Raw genomic sequence first — 17,179 nt, 5'->3', positions numbered from 1 at the left:
TCTATGATATATTTATTATTTAAAGCAACAAAACCCACTGCCTTAAAGCCTACTGATTTGGCTGCTAATAAACATTGTGAACTGGAGCAGCATCTGAATTTCTGAAGCAGTAAATCCAACTCTCAGCTACAAAACTGACAGCTCTCATAAAAGAAAGAGAGTAAAAAAATGCAAGTAAAACATCCTAAGGAAATTATCGTTCAAATTAACTGCAGACATAAATTTATCCATCTGTTATCATAAGTGTTACTTGAAAATTATTTGCCCATAAAAATGAAATAAGCCAGAGTGGTTTTTTTTCTTAAACATTGACTTCATGTGTATGGTCTTAGCTGCCAAAATATTAACTCTTTTTAACAGCCCGTGTGCTCTTGGCTGTGTGTCTCTTTCTTGACTGTAAATAGACCTTTATAAATTGTCTGTATAAATGATGTCTAAGGCACTTCACTGTTATTATAGATCAATAATTCCAAGTAAATCATCATGATTTTCAAAACACAAACCCCAAGCAAATGCACAAATTTTAGTTGGAAGTGCTCTATTTAGCTATCTTTATTCATTCAAAGGGAAAAGTTACCCTGTCCATTAAATGAAAAACATCATTTAACTGCACAAACAATAACTTCTGTTTCATTCCTAGGGTACAGTTACTGTGAATACAGGTATGGTGAGATTTTCACATTAAGTCTGAACATGGTAAACACTGGCAGGAGTGGAACAAAGTCCACAGAACTAGGTACAGAGCTGGGTCTCTTTTACCCAGAGCCTGTATTTTTCTTGGAGAAGAGAAAGAAATTAAAGTAGAAAGAAAAAAAATTGCTATTTTCACTTCTACGTGTTTTATAAAGAAATAAATTAAAAGTCTGAATTACTTCAACACATTTAAATAGTCAGTAAAGTCATGGAAGACGGAAAAGGCAGAAAACTATTGAAAAGTCTATTTTTTATTTTTAAGAATGACAGAAAACTGAGAAGTTCCTTTTAGAATTGTGTAATTTTTTTTTGTTTGTTTTAATACTCTTGACTGGAACAAAACCCCCCATCTTTCAGCAGCATAAAAAAACTTTGCTTCAATTTAAGAAAAACTGTTTTATCTCAGCTTGCTTGGATATTCAAATGTCTGTCCCCTGCCTACTCCTTTGTCCCCAGGATTTGTCTGTAGGATGTTTCACAGCCTCACGCTGTTACAGGCCAGATGCAGAACCAGCACTCCTATGATGCACCACAAGGTCCCTGCAGCACAGCTCCAAGTGGCACATAGTGAAATTTTAGTGGGAATCCCAGTTTACAGGAGAGAAATGACACCCAAGCACCTGGAATTTTGACTGACATCTGCAAAAATGGACTTGGTTTTTCCAGAAGAAAACAGAAAAATTTTGTTTTCCACAGATGCCCATTTTTTTAACCAAAAAACCAGACACCTGCATCCTCCAGCTCAGTAGCACCAGATTCTTGCCCCACCAGGCTGCCAGGATATCATAATCTTATTTTTCATTTGAAGCCACTCACTGGATTTGTTTGGGTTTTTTTCCGTTTTTTTTTTGGTTCTACAGTCATGGAGCAGGATACACTGAACCAAACCTGACTGAAATTTGCAAAGACACCAGCGTGGTGCCTTCTGCCTTAGTCAAGCTTATTACACTAATTAATTATTAGATGCTACAGAACTACCCATCCACGGCACTGGAATCTTACAATAAGCTGAGGATGATGCTCCAAGAGAGCAGCAGAGCCTCAGTTGCTGCATGCAGCTGTGCAAAAGCCAGGTACCACCTCTCTACAGCAGCATCCACAAGGTACAGCTCCCTGCAGGGAGCCACAGAGCAACAGGCAGGGCTCTGCCTCAGGAGGGCTGTTTTCTGGGAGAGATTCTACTTCCCAGCTCCTTGGCTCCAGTTATACCTGGGAGCAACAGGACAACTCTGAGTCCACACAAATCATCCTGCAGGGCTTGGGGCTCCCACCTAGAGCAGACCTGGTCTGTAAAAATGCATTTGTTGAAGTGTTTCCATGGTGCTTTTCTCATAACAGGCTTATTTTCTTACCTAGGAAAATACTTATTTTCATGATTTTATTCTGCAGCATAGTTTTATCAGATTCTTCCTTTTCCAGAAACTTTGATGCAGATTATGAAATTTGGAAAACAATTAATAACACACATATATAATTTGATTACTATTCATTCATTATTACCAATATCCTCAGAATTAAGGGATTAATGCAGAGATCATGCTTGGCATAGAGGGCAATATCTTCTGAAGCACATTGTCCAGAATATTTTTTTTCAAATTATTTCCCCTTCATCATGACAGTCTTAGAGATGCAGAATCTTAAATTGCATTGCTCTGGGAGCACATAAACTCCCACAGATTCTATTATGCCTATCCTAACTGAAAGCGCATTCCTAAAATTTTGCACTTCAGAATTCATGGGAATATGTGAAAGCCTCAAATTTCATCAAAAACATCCTTTACTTTTATAAAAGGCAAAACCAAATCCTCAAAGTTTTATAAAACAATTTGAATCCATGACTCAAGCACATACCAAAGAAATATCTCAAAATAAAAGAACTGGATATAAGGATGCAAAATAAAAGATTTATCAGTAAAACCCACTCTTCAAATTCAGTGCATGGGAGGAAAAGAGGAAACAAAAATCCTTCAGGAAAAAAAATTGCAGTTGAATCATAAGAGGAAATGAACTTGCCTGCACTTTGGTCACATAAAAGTTTTGGCATTGAAAAAAATTAATATTCTTAGTGTTCTCTGCATGAAGAAAAAAACATCCCAGAGAAGAAAGAAGGAATTAATTGTAGTTAAGGCAGGGATAGCCTGCAGGGATGGCCCAATTTGGTGAGAAAAGCCAAAGGGAGGCTGGAACAAAGAACCCAAAACAAAAAGCTTTCCTCGGCATCTCCCACATCCCAGTTTTCAATGAACCCGCGTGTCTGTTCTGTCCTGCCATGCTCAGTGCTGGGGAAACAAAACAACCCAGCAACAAAGGCAGTTTTCAACATCACCAGAAATGGGCCTAAAAGAAAAAATCAGACTTGCTCTTCAGGAGCCAGCTTTCCCAAGGGATGCTCCCTGGGAGTTTCAGGTAGGTGCCCTCTGATGGGGACAGGGGAAGAAAGCTCAAACCTCCCATAAATTAGAAGTGCCATGTAACATGGAATTAGCATCCATTGGCTTAATTTCAGCTCTGTTATTAGCACAAGCCAACAGCTGCAATGAGTTGGATCCATGACCCACCTAGTCCATGGTCTGTGGACTAGGTGTAGAGTACTACAAGTGGGCAGTGATGCCTAGTTTATCCTCTCAGCTCCATTTATGTACTGGTTAAGGGATTTCCAAAACTGGAAACTGTTATCTAAGCCATCATGTTCAATAATCTCCGATAAACCTCACTCCTTGGGTTAGACAGGCTGGTTTTTATGAATGCCTGTCCAATTATGAGCCATCATGATATATTTTCCTACTGTAAAAACAGTTAAGCAAAACTTCTTGGCCAGAAATATCAGCCAAGCCTGAGATTAAATAAGCTTGGGAAAATTCAGTCCGGATACACTCAAAAAATAAATACATCAAAATGCACGTGTCTCTGCTAAAACCCACAGTCTTTAATCAAAATTCCCACTGAAGTGAGGAGCGAAAGGTGAGTTGTTGCCAAAGTTCATAGCGAGAGCCATGGGATGAGAAGCAAAGTTCTGTCAAAAATGAGAAATTGCCAAGGAGAGGGAGCAGGAGGAGCAGATTGGTTCTCGACAAAGCAATCTCAGCCTGCCTTGAGGTTGAGGGAGCTCAAAAAGACACTTAAGCTGGTGCTCAGGATTCTGCTGAGCTGGGACCTGAATGGTTACTCTTATCAGCCATAAATGTGAATTCCTTTGGACAAGGGAAAAGAAATTAAAAAAGGGAGACAACAGTAGCATGTATTGTCACAGGCTCACAGAAGTACTGCAGACATCTTTGTTCTGCAGACTTCAGGGATAGCACATAACAGGAAGAGGGACACTTTGGAATTTTACTCAATGGTTTAAAATACTGGTATTTAGCTACACACACAACTCATGCACTTGTGCAAAGCCCCAAACCAGCCACTCTGTACGGACACAGCACCAAAGCAGCTCAGTCGCCTATCAAGAGGTTTAACTGCAGCAACGCCAGAAGGTTTAAAATCCTGGGCCAGTGCTGGAGCCACACACATGTGCCTGTGCCACCAAAGGGTTTGTGTTCTGCCACTCACTGCCACCACCACCTGGGCTTACAGATTCAAAGGCAACTGAACCATCTTCTACACCTGTGGCCAAGTAGCCCACAGGTCTGAAAAGGGAACAAACCCAATGGCACGAAAAGTGCTTACAGCTTCACATTTCCACAGCCAGATGGAAAACAAAGTAAGTGCAGTCTGTGTGCAGCCTGCCTGGACCTAGACCCACCTCCTGCAACAATTCACTCCATTTTAGAAGTGGGTCTGGACAAACAAAGGTATTTCTGCTTCAAAGGCTTAAGCCTTGTAAGAAATTTTCCCACAGGCTGAGACCTAAAGCATTCCAAACACTTTACTTCCAATCACAGTAACAGAGTAAAACAGAAAAAAAATCATGCCATACCTGCTCCAAAGGCAAAGAAGAAGCTCTTGTCTCTGTTCTCCCTTAAAAGTGACATCACTCTTCTTCCCATCCTCTCATTCCTTTTGTAGATGAGCTCCTGCCTGAAGTAGCTGTCTATTTCCTGAGCTGTCACCTGCTCGTGGGGTGGGAGTGTTGTGTTGATGAAGTTTGGCACCTGAAACAGAGAGAGAAGCCATAGGCCAGGTGACATTGGTTAAGGAACCCACAAAACCCTGTATGTTTTAATCCAGCCTTCTTTAAGCCACCTGAGCACCACTATTACACAAAAAGCCACTAGAGGATCAGAGCATGGGAGGTTGTTAGAAACTCAGAAAAAAAAAAAAAGAAGAAAAGAAATTCCCAATGAATATACTCTCTTTAAAAAAAAAGTGAATCTAGTATTTCACTAAAGGAAACTATAGTTAATTTTGATTTTTCTCTGTCCCTTCGTGAAAATGTAGTTTCAGGTGCTACATTTGGGTGAGTTACTTGGACCTTTATTCTCTGCTTGTTCAAAAAAAACCATTGGCTGTTTAATACCAAATTCCTGTGATCTGTTCTCAGCTGAGGTCACCATGAACTAAGCAAGGACTGTAAGATTTGGCTTGAATCTGTGGCTTTTTAAGAACCTAACAGTTTAACAAGAGGAAAGGATAGCAAATGCAGACACAGGAAGATGGATACAGGGTAAACCCCCTTATCTTTACATGCTATAAGGTCTCACCAGACAGGACCATGCATTGAAACACATAAATCCCTGGAACATTCCTGATATATCAGAGGAAGTGACTTCCACAAGAACTGCTCCTTCAGTCCCTGCTTTTATGAGGAGAGATGTTCAGAGACACAGCAGAAAGGCTGAAAGCTCTAGGACTTTGGTCAGGGCAGCAGACCCAGGAATGAGCCAAGATCCAAGATGTAATGGACAGATAAGCCATAAATCTCTGATTATTAGGACAACAACTTGTTCTGAAACAGTGAAAGTCCCAGGCCCACCACAAGGGTTTGGGAGCCCATGGGCCCTGCAGAGAGAAGAGCTGTAAGGGGGCAGTGTTTGATGACTGCTAACAGGATCCAAGCACTTTCTGGTGATTTTCTGTGCCTCACCACTGGAAATCAGCTTAAGCTGCAAACCCCAGGTTCAGATTTCTGAGTCCCTGGGTACATGTAAAGCTGCCAGGATTTCCAGTGTTAATCTGAGTCAGTGGTAATGACATTGCATGCACATCCCTCACTCGCTGTGCTGAAACACTTGCTACAGTGACTCTGTTACTTGGGTTAATTCCATCTCTGGTTTTCTACTATACAAAATTCTTGTACTTATTTTCTAAAACTTGCCTTTGTTTTTTGTTTTTCAGCCCACCTCTTCCCGTTCCACTTGCTCACATGGTTTTATCACAATAATTTTTGTCTCTTCCCACCCTCTTTGCTTATATTGCTTCTCCAAAAGTTTTCAGCAACTCTTAGGGAGAAAAACTGACTTCCATCTTCCCAGTGACTCTCCTTAAAAATTTTTCATGGCAGCCTGATCTGCATCACTCCTAATATGTGTGAGGGACTAAGCAGCAGAGATTTCTCACCATGCATTATGCAGGATGAGTCTACACTTCACTCTGGATTCACGCTAAAGGCCGTTCCTAGTGGAGTGAGACAGAAAAGGGGACCACATCTCCTGAACCAGGGGATCCTAAGGGGATGGAGATAACACTCCATGTAAGAGACCCTGCCCCAGCCTGTTGGGTCTCACAGACCAGCTGGACCTTTGATTTTCCAAACTGCTTCTCAACCTACTTTGCCAAATCACCATGCTCCTCACAGCACGTCCTTCATTAAGGGTTCAGACACATTACCCTGAGTCATTCCTTCCTCCAGGCTTTCCAGCACGCTTGGCATCACCAGTGTAACCTGTGACCTCCTCAGAGCATGCAAGTACTTTGCACCTTGTTCTCAGTTTAGCCCTGAGCCAGCACTCAACAAATAATAAGTCCCATTAAGTCAAACCTCTTGGAGACACCAATTTCCTGTGAAAGCCCAGGGAAGTTCCCTCGTGTCTGGCAAGAATAGGTGTTTGTCTCAAAGGGATGGAGAAGCAGACTGATGGTGTCAAAGAGATAAAATGCTGCTGGCTACAGCAGCAAAGGACACAGTGGCTTCCATTCCTGGAGAAAAACAGGGAGAGATTCGTATTTCAGGAATCAAGTCTGACGAATGAGCAGCCATTTTATACTTGCAGAACCCCTGTTATGCAAAGCTGCAAATCAATTAGTCCATGGAGATATCACAAACATTTGCATCTCTTCTATACTGGGGCTCTCAGGGAGGAGTCAGGGAAACCTTCAGGCACTGAAGTGGAAGGTGACATTTTGTGGAAGCATCTGAAGGCTCAACACCCACATAAGAGAAGTCTTTTCTTTCTTGCTTCTGGTTGAAGGAAGTGAAGGCTGGGACCTGGTTTTGAATCACTTGAGATGCTTTGGGGAAAGCAAGGTACAGCCTTGCCTCTGAGCACAACCTGCTCCTACACAAGCAGGAGCAGCAATGCTGGGGAATCAAGCAGCTTTGTGCATCTCGCTGGTGATGGAGGTCTAGATACCCAAAAGCCAGATAATGTATAAGGTCTTTGCCAAGAAGGGAAGCACATTTCACCTCCTTGTACAACTCCATCACTTGCAATCTTACATCCACATTTAACCTATAGTTTGTTCCTTCTCTTTATCTAACCTAAAATACAGTACACAAACCAGAGACATTTACTTGCCCTTTTCCCCCCCTTCCCTTTTTTTCCTTCTCGTCTGTGGGGAAAAGTTTGCCAATGGCAGAGAGATAAAACCAAGGACTGGGTTTTGTCAATCTTTCTTTTGCTTGCCCAAGGAACAAGACAAAGGAAAGCATCACCTAGAGAGGCACAGCATCAGCTACAGGTCCTGCTGCACTGTGTGCACTCCTGCATTTCTGACGCCTGGCAAAAATAAAATCTGCACGTGTGTTTCAGTGTGTGTGTGGCAGAGGACAGAAGATAAATGACTGCAGTAAGTATGCCCCTACACAGTAGTGCAACCACAGTCTGAGCTGTGACACTTGCCCCATTAATCACCTCTGCTCCTCCCTGTATCCAGGTCTTTTCCACAGTCAGTGACACACACCATGCCTGGCTTCAGGGAGACAGCTGCTCCTGTTGATTTAAGAAACCCTTAAACCAGACAGGGATCAGGAAGTCAAGAAACAGTCACACACAATTAGGAAACTCTTAACTGGACCCAGAATTTAAGTTTGGGGGGTTTTCTGGAAAAGAGAAGAGCTGTTATTTTAAAAGGATGGGCTAAATATGCACCAAAAGGATGTCCCTTCCCCCTTCTACTTTTATTTTGTTTCCATTCTGTGAAAAAATTAATTTTAACATTTTAAATATATGAATCTGCTGGTTTTGAGCTGAGAGTGAATGATTGAGACATTTGCTGTGCCTCTGGGTGAGGGACTGATCTAATAATACCTGAATATTGCTACCAGTGTTTAAATGTACAATGGAGTGGATTATGTGTCCATTGAAAAATCTAAACTCCTAATTTTGCTATTCACCTAGGAGTGTAACAGCTGGATCAGGAGAAAACTGCATCACCTGGGGCGTGCTCACTTCTAGCACATGCACATAACAAGAGATAAATAGATTCTTTACATCCAGTCTCTGCAAGCTGTGCAGTTTTCTGAGAACCCAACCAACTCATATTTATACATAATTCTAGTGGAAACTCAATAACGTATCTCACTGAGGCATTCAAAATAAAGAATATTTTGTTTTACTTAATAAGGTAGCACTCCTTTTTTCTATTGCCAGTTCCTTCAGGTTACAGCTTTCCTCTGGACAGTACAGATGGACCACAAACTCAGTCATTAGGTACACCCTGCATTTCTTAGTTAAACTCTTAAGGTTAAAGAAAGGGACTATGAGGAAAAAAAAAGAAATCCCAGCCTTGCAAAAATTTCTTCCCTTCCCCACTGTCTGTGTAGTTTTACTTGAGTCAGTGTCCCTGATGGAATATATGTGTGGATAAAGCTCTGTACACACGTCTGAGCTCACAGTGCTGTGGGATGTGGGCCATAATTCTTCACCTTTGAAGTCAGTGGGAGCTTTAGGGAGAAGAAAGAGGAAGGATTGTGGAGTGGTTATGACACTACCCTGAAAAAATGGTTCTGCTCCCATGGGTGATACAAATCTCTTACATGATCACAAGCATGTCATTTGGGTTTAAACCTTCAAAGGAAACTCAGCACTTAACCTCCACTAAGTGTCTTTGAAGCATTTGGCTTTATTCCTCCTGCGTCTCAAAAGTCCATCTGTAAAATGGGGACAGAGACTTTCTAAAAAGACTTTCTACCTTGATGTTACATACAAGGCACTGGCTCAGTCTAGCTCTGGAGGGACCCAAAGGAAGACCCGAAGTCCAACAAAATTCTCAGCAGTAACCTCTCTTCCCATAAATTTCCACAGAGGCTTGGATTCTGCTGCAATCATTAGCATAAGAGCTAACAAGATACTTTAGCTTAGAAAAATGCACCAGCCATAACTCAAGATCTATGCTGTGCTTTCAGCTTTGTCTGTAGAGACAGGGAGAAAGAAAAGACCAAAAAAAAAGAGAAAAGCAAAATATATTGATGCAGAGTCTTTTATCACATTTAGGGCTTACTGCCAAAGTTCAGCTGAAAATTCATGGACACAGGACTACATTAAAAGTCCATTTTTTAAATTTACTATTTTTTAATATTTGGACAAATATTCTGGGCAGAGGCACAATGCCAGAGTTGTGAATATCTATCTGCAAATATTTTTTTCTGGACACACATAAGCACCATCATCTTTGATTAATTTTTTTTTTTTACTTTGGATTTATTATCTACAGTGGAACTGCTCTAGACTCAGTCCAGTATCAAATCATTATCATATGTGGAGTAACAGTGTTATCATTCCTACTCCTATGCACTACATTTCCCAATCCTCTGATAACCTTGTTTAGCCTTGCTGTGTTCCAGTGATGAGACTATTTCTGGAATGTGCATTCAAGTTGTAATGTTATGTCAATCAAAAAACAACATTACCAACAATGGAATAAAGAGCTGTGTGCCTTTCTTCACCTGTTTGTGGGCAGAGGTGATCTTCAGCCATAATTCTACTTGCAGATGGAGAAGAGGAAGCTGAGATAGGGAAATGGGAAGCCAGCCCCTGCCATGAAACACACCGTGATCCTAAAACCTCCTCAGCAATTATCTTCCTGTATCTTGGTCAATCCTCCAGGCTTTTGAGACTCCTCTCTCCCACTGTCCTAATCAGCAGAGGACTCAAGGATTTCCAGCCTCATCTCCTGAGAAATATCCAAACTTCAGATGATGCTGCATGTACAGCATCCTTACTGTCAGTTTCAGGAGAATGTCTTAATAAAACAAATGCCTTATTTCCTTATTTCTCCTTCTCCCCCCAGAGGGTTCACAGCTAAATACAGAAAACAGAAGGCAGCACACCCAAGGTCAAAAGGGACAGCTATGACAGGACATGGAGCTGGCAATCAGCTTTCAGAGTTCCAGTCCAGCACCTAAATGCAAACCCCATCCATCCCTCCCTGAGAAGAGGGCTCTGCCTCCACACTCGTAATCCTTATCTCCAGTTGTGAGCAGGGAGTTATTCCCAGATCACGACAACTGCATTAATTTTTTTAAAAAGTGATAAAAATTGGGTTCTCTTTATTAGTCTTCTGGTTTATGAGCTTTATGTGGGCAGAGGCCAGAAGACAAGTAAGGGATCCCGCTTTGAAGGATTTTCCCTACACCATGCAGGTCAGGAACCTTTATACAGTTGACAGCACTATGAAAGATAAGGATCTCAAGAGTTGACAGGCAGCTTATGGGGGCTGCCAAGGAGCCAGAACAGCATCCCAACACCCACTGGCTCCTCCAGCAAACTGAACAGCCCTAAATTCACACCAGCCCTTCTTGGGTCACAGGCTGACATCTGAGATCTAGTTATCATTCCTTTATGAAGGGAGGATACCCTCCTGTTAACCAGCCTTGACAAGGCATTGTGGCTTTTACTGCAGGGCTGCAAAATATACTGCTCTGGACTTGGAAGACACCTGTTTTCCTCTGATTTATGGACCCTTCTGGCATCTGAGAGAGTAATATCCTCTTACTGCAGCCTCTGATAGGAAGGATTGAAATAGTGCAAAGTGAATGGGCTGTGAGAACAAGTATCTCCACAAGGAGGACGTGGCTGCCACAAAAGCAAAAGATGCTGCCAACTCAACTGGTTTTCCTCCAGCACTCCCAAGCTTCCTTGGGAGGGAGGGAGACCAGCAATGGCCAAGTAGGGAGTGTCAGGTTAATCTGATTTAACACAAAGCCCAAAGCTGGCAGCTGCCAAGAAGATAAGCTTCCAGCCTGTTATGGAAAAGGGAAACTAGGAAGGAGCAGTCTCCAGTTTGAGCATGTGATTAACCCATTATGGCTTTCTCTTAAGCACTAAAATTTAAAGTAATATATTAGAAGTCTGAGTGGACTGTAAAAGGAGTCTTTCATGTTTGAAGTAAAGTTCAGTTCCATCCCTTCTTTCCCTTTTCCAGAGCTGGAGGGAGGAAAAATGCAGAAGTACTTTTTGCTTGAAGGGAAGTGAAGAACACAAGCAAGAACATTTCTTGGGACCAACTCTGGGGAGCCACTTCTGGCCATGAGCTAATCCCTGCCGACCTCCCATCTGTGCTCATGGTCCATAGATGCTGCAGTTACACCACAGTTCAAATTAGTGAGATTTCTGTAACTGGCCTCTCTGACTTAAAGCTAGTGGGATACCCCTCAACATGCTGTGGCAACTTGAGTGTGTTTCAAACTGGCTACCTCAGATCTACCTCAGGGGCCACTGGAGCATCTAAACTTGTAAATGCAGGAAAATTACAATTAGGAGAAGATGTGGAGGGGAAGAGCTGGCTGAATGCCATTGAAGTCTCTACGGACAGTGAACGATTCAAAAAACAGCTCTGCAGGTGACACAAAAGCTGCAGGAGTCATTGCTGGCCTGAGTGTAAAGCTGCCTGCAGGCAGGGTGGGCTGCAGCCCTTGGACACCCCAGTATCTGCAGTTTCAGCCCCTGCTGCACCTGCATGGACACCCTCCCTGGGAGCACCAAACCCATCCTGCCAGGGCTCTTCTTCCAGGTGGCACCTAGCCAAACAACAGCTGTGTGTCCTGCCTAGCTCTACCTTCTCTGTCCATTTGGGCCAAAAGAAACCATGTTTAAAAAAAAAAAAAAAAAAAAAGGCAGAAAGGCCACAAGGATGGGCTGTGAGTCTCACACACTCACAGCTTGGGGGGTGATACTTCTATCCCTGTTAAAAAAGACTTTCAACAAATCCCTGAGAAGTCATGACCTCCATGTATGTTTTCTATTTGTTTTTCCACACCAGTTAAATAGCTGCTTTCCAAGCACTTGGGAAAAAAAAGGAAAAGAAGAAGCAAGCAACACCAACCCCTCCTCCAAGGCCTCCCTCTCCACCCCAACCTCGTCCCTGCTCCCCCTTGGTCCCGATGCCAAAATATGCAGCCGGCCTCTATCTGAATGAATGTTTTGATTAAAGAAATCTTAACAAAACAGAGTCAGAACAATGATCCCGGCCCCCTTTCTGCAAGCTTCACCCAACTATGTGGAGTATATTTAGGACCAGATTACAGGGACCTGCTCATTAATTGACTAAGGATGACAAGCCTGCAGTGTATGCAAATAAAGGTTTGGGTTTCAGAGGGGAGGGTAAATCTTAACAACCTAATGATACTCCTGCCACACTTAAAATCCTTTAACATTGGGATTTTTTTGAGGCCAGCTTTCACGAGCTTGCAAACATATGGAAAAGTTCAAGTTTTTCTATTTCCCTTCCAAATGCTTTCTTTTCTTTGACAAAGAATATTTTTTTTTCTGTTCAGACACTAAAACCATCACCTATTATATTGCCATGACACCCAAGTAAAGACACTGATCAAAGGGCAAAGCAGGGCAATAAAGTGAAAAAAATGGGGCCAGAAGGTTTGGGTTTGGGGTTGGTTTATTAAAGAACTGCAATTCTTTTTCCAAAGGTATTTTTCATTTTGTCTTCTGTTACACAGTGGGAAAACAGTTAGTTAGCAGTGGGTACAAACTCAGGTTTGGTTGTCTTGGATATGTGCTGTTCAGGGCTCCTCAATGAGTTTCTTTCCATCCCCATTTAGTGAGATTCCAGGAAAAGCTCAAATGTGTATGTGAAATTTGCAATATTATTTTAACCTGAGGCGAGTCTGATCCAAAATATATGATTTGCACAATATCACATAACTTAGCAAGGAGCAGAAATCTGGTTCGTAACACCACAGCAGCTGAGCTGGACATGGGACCTCTGGAGCTGACCCTCAAGGGAGCGCACGGCAGAGGTGGCTTTGCCTTCCTGTTTGGTCCTGGAGAAAGTCCAGGCTTCTCCCAGTCCAACCAGCTTTCTAGTTATGCTGGCATCTGAAACAAACTGGATTATAGCTTTTCAACTGATTTTAACTTTCTTTAAGATGGGGTCACTTCAGAGGTCTCGTACCAGATGAAAAGATGGAGAACATCTCCAAGAAAGCCTTTAGGAGTGGAACAAGGACGAATGATGGGAAAAATAAGGAATAATTCATATTAAGTTACCTCTGATATGGATTTCTTTGCATCCAAGCTGGTAGAACTCTGCAAGCCTTTGGGTTTAGAAGGTCTATGTCTGAAGTCACCATCAGAGAGCTTTTTTACACTGGAGACACCTAATCTATGGCATTCACTATTTGGTAATGCACACTAACAGTGTCAGGTGAGGAAATGTTGTGTCCAGGGGTACCCAAGAACACAGTCCTTTCAATAATGTCTAACATTAATCCTGCCAAGCCCTGCCAAACCAATCAAGCTGCCCCCTTGTCCCACTTTTCTCCCCCTCACTGTCATAACGAGGAGCAAATATACCTTCTAGATAAAAGAAGAAGAAAATAAAGCACTTTGTACATTCAACCAACAAGATACTATTTAAAATACCAACAAGTCTTTTTCATTTCTCTTTAACAAGTATTTCCAAAAAACACTTCATAAACCAGCTCTTTAAAAAGAAGGGAAAGTAAATGCTTTACAGCAAACATAAAGCACTGCACAGAAAGAAGCACCTTCAACTCCAAATATTTTTTACCAATCACTCTTTCATACTCATTTATAGTCTATTCCCATACTAATAAATACAGACAGTCAACAATCCCTAAATGTTTTAATGTAAATCAGCCCTTTTCTGTAGGTGAATATGTTCTTTTTCTAATAATGCAGCAGTCTGAAAGAAAAATCTTAGCTTTTAAATGTCTTGTTCCAATTTCTCCATGACTCTGTCTTTCTCTCTCACATTGCTTTCTTCATGGAACAAGGAGGGAAAGAATTTCCAAGGTAAAACAACTCCAAATGCAAAGATGTAATGAAAATTTTCAAGCAAGAACAACCTATTATCAAAACCTGTAGCATGAAAATTATCTGGGCATGTTCCAGATTGTTAATAAAAAAACAATCTTTGCAATGTTTTCCCCAGCACTGTCATCAACAAGTAGACTTCACTCTCAATCTGGATCTGCAACCAATTTTCTGAAACACATAAGCCAAAATACAATATTGCTCCAATCTGGAATCCTGTTCTGACATAATATGAAAATTAGACTCTGAAAATTTTGGCTACACTCCTGTTTTTTCGTTCACTTCCAAATGCTCCCAGTGTACCAAAACACGGGGCCGTAACTCAGGTGCAAGTGGAAAGAAATTATGATCCCACCACAGCAGAGCAAGAGCTCTTCTGAGCTATGGGAAGGCAGCTCCTCTGCAGCAGCATCTCCAGAGAGCAGAAGGTGGGGGAGAGGCTGTGCTGGCTGTGGGCACAGGCAGCACTGAGCACTTGTGTCACCTGGCATCAGGACTGCCATCAGCGTCCTCCTGCCAAACACTCCTGAAGCGTGACCGACCCTCTGCCTGGACTCACAATGGGAAACTCGTGGGATGGCTCCCCTGGTGCTGGAGACAGCCTTGCACTGGCTTTTCTGGAAAGGCCACAATCATTTTCCCTGGAAGAACGAGAGGCTGTGCCAGCTCGCCTGCACTTTGTTAGGGCTGAGAACGATAAGATGCTTCCAGAGCATTGCAATAGCTGTGCCTTCAGTTCGTGGATTTATCTTCCTCTGCACTAGATAAAACTCCATTCCTTGGACAAATTAGGTCTGCTTGTCATTCAACACTCTACCTAATGGTCTCAGCTGTGTGTTTCTGCAGTTACTGAAGCTGGAGCATTCCACAGATAGTTCTCATTGATTTGAGAAGTGAGCCAGAAATCCAGTTGTATTTTATCCAAAATGACAATGGGGCAAGTTAATGATGTAATTAGAATTATCAGGACTCCTAAATTTTAAAGGACAGGTCTCAGCGAAGAATGATAACATTTTTAAAGGGGTATGTAACACAACCTGGTGATTTATAAACAGCAAGTACCTTGTGAAGTGAGGCACTAAACATTTTCTTCTTTAGTTTAGGGAGACTGATACTGACACAGGCTTAGTTTATGAATCTCTAATGTCATGTTATCAAGATCATCATATGCTTTTCAGAAGGCAACACTCACTATCTAAATCCACCCAGGGCATTTCAAACTGCAGAGACAACTTGAGATATGGATGGCATCATTTGATAAGGTATCCAAAAAGCTTGGTTGTTTCTGACGGACACAGCTTGAAGGAGGAGGCACAGCACCTGGAAGGGCTTGAGAGCTGTCTGTAAGCTGTGGTGACCACCAAACAACTTCACTGCACAGCTTGTTTAACTGTGTGGGATGAAGTCAAGACCTTACACCTGCTGTCAATGAGAAGATCTTTATGCTGAGCACAAAGCCTATAAAATGGTTTAGTCACTCACTTGATTTATTCACTTTGATACCCACTGATGGCTGGGCCTGCTGCATGAATACAAAGTGTACTGAAGGCATGGAAATATTCTCCTTTACTTCAGTGGGCTCTCGATACAACCTAACACACAAACCATAAAGGCTTCCTGGATGAAAGATGCTTTGGAAGTGTCAGGTACGACTCTTGCCCCATGCTGTTTACCTTAAATGAGACAGGAAAATAGTAAATATGAAACCTGGGTAGTTGGGCCAGTATAAATTGTCTACAAAGTGATCAGCAAAGCTGCAGGTCTCTGACAGGCTAGATCAGCAATGAGAAAGGAAAAACCATCTTCTCCTGGGACAGGAGCCTCTCCTCAGGTCAGGAGAATGTCTGGGGACAGAAGATGAGAGACAATGGCTGGAGACCACAGGCACAATTTTTGGGAAAGGCTGAAGGACAAAAATCTAAGCCTTGGATTTTCAATTTTCCTCTTAATAAAGAGTATATAAGGGTACAAAGAAACATAGAACAAGCTAATTCAATGCTGCCAAAGATGAATTTGCTTTACAGAACTGTCCTTAAAAACTGAATAACTCAAAACTGACCACAGGAAGGAACTGGTGCAAAAAACCCCACACAATAAATTGTTCTGCACCTTACTTTTTCTTCATGGAGGCTTCGGGTCATTAGACAATTTCTCAGCTGTCTCAGGTAAAAAAAAGCTTCATTTGGAGAGAGAAAATTTTCTAATTTTGAACTAACAGATTTTTTGCATTTTAATACTTCTGAACACACTGACCTCAATTCCCTGGTGAGAGCTTCAGACAGAAGTTAAAACTACTGATCTAATTCAATCCAATCTATTTTTGCTTTTAGGGAACATTTACAAAACAGAGAAAGAAGCTGACTTCTTCAAGGGGAAAAATAGTCTGGAGAAAGAGCAGAAAATACACCCATCCTATCTTTAGCTTAGAATACTTTCTCTTTGGTATCATTTTGACTCTCTGCCCAGAAGCCTCAACATAAGCCTCTTGATTGCAAAAGTCACAAGAGAATCAAGTGTTTAAAGAAGGCTATTGAAAAAAGAGAGATGTTTCCTACTGCACTTTTGGGTCATAGTCTAACTTATTAGACTCACCCCCATAAAATTTCACTAAGTTTGAATAAGGATTTTTACATTTGGAAAAATGCTGCTTGCAAACTAAGTTAAAAGAAAAAAACTGAGAGGGAGAGGAATGATGAATGCAGTATAACCACAGGAAAGCAGAGGTGTTTCCTCTTTCACTGTTCTTAATTAAAATAAAATTTTAAAAACCCACTGAAACTGAGAAGGATTTGTTTACTCCTCTGCTCTCATTAGGGCTGATGGCTCTGAGAAAGGAAGGAGTCAGGGACATGGGGTCCTGCTCACACCCCTTCATTCTGGGCACCCTGGCTAAGCTGCATTTCCCCAGCCCAAGGTGAGCAGCATCTCCCTGGGGTAGTCCTGTCCCTACCCATGGGTGACAAAGGAGATGTCCTGTGACCTAAAACCTCTCTGACTAGGAAGTACCTTCCCTTGCACTTTTCCTCCCAGCACCATCCTGTCTGTGCACCCCCTCGGCACAGTGTTGGTCCCAGAAGGACTCCGCCCTCTCC

General features: G+C 42.1%; 1 protein-coding gene across 1 annotated transcript in view; it reads right to left on the bottom strand.

The window, feature by feature from the left end:
• Positions 1-17,179, bottom strand: part of TRABD2B (TraB domain containing 2B) — a gene marked incomplete at its 3' end in the record, with an annotated part of 260,827 nt that overhangs the window by 98,569 nt on the left and 145,079 nt on the right. The window contains exon 4 of the mRNA XM_084211121.1: positions 4,613-4,787. Coding sequence (XP_084067247.1) covers positions 4,613-4,787 — 175 coding nt within the window. The remainder of the gene's footprint in view (positions 1-4,612; positions 4,788-17,179) is intronic.

Source organism: Fringilla coelebs (assembly GCF_963513975.1).
Source record: "Fringilla coelebs genome assembly, chromosome: 9".
NCBI classification, from domain to species: Eukaryota; Metazoa; Chordata; class Aves; order Passeriformes; family Fringillidae; genus Fringilla; species Fringilla coelebs.
Note: the sequence above shows the minus strand (reverse complement) of the source record. Positions and strands in the feature narration are given on the sequence as shown.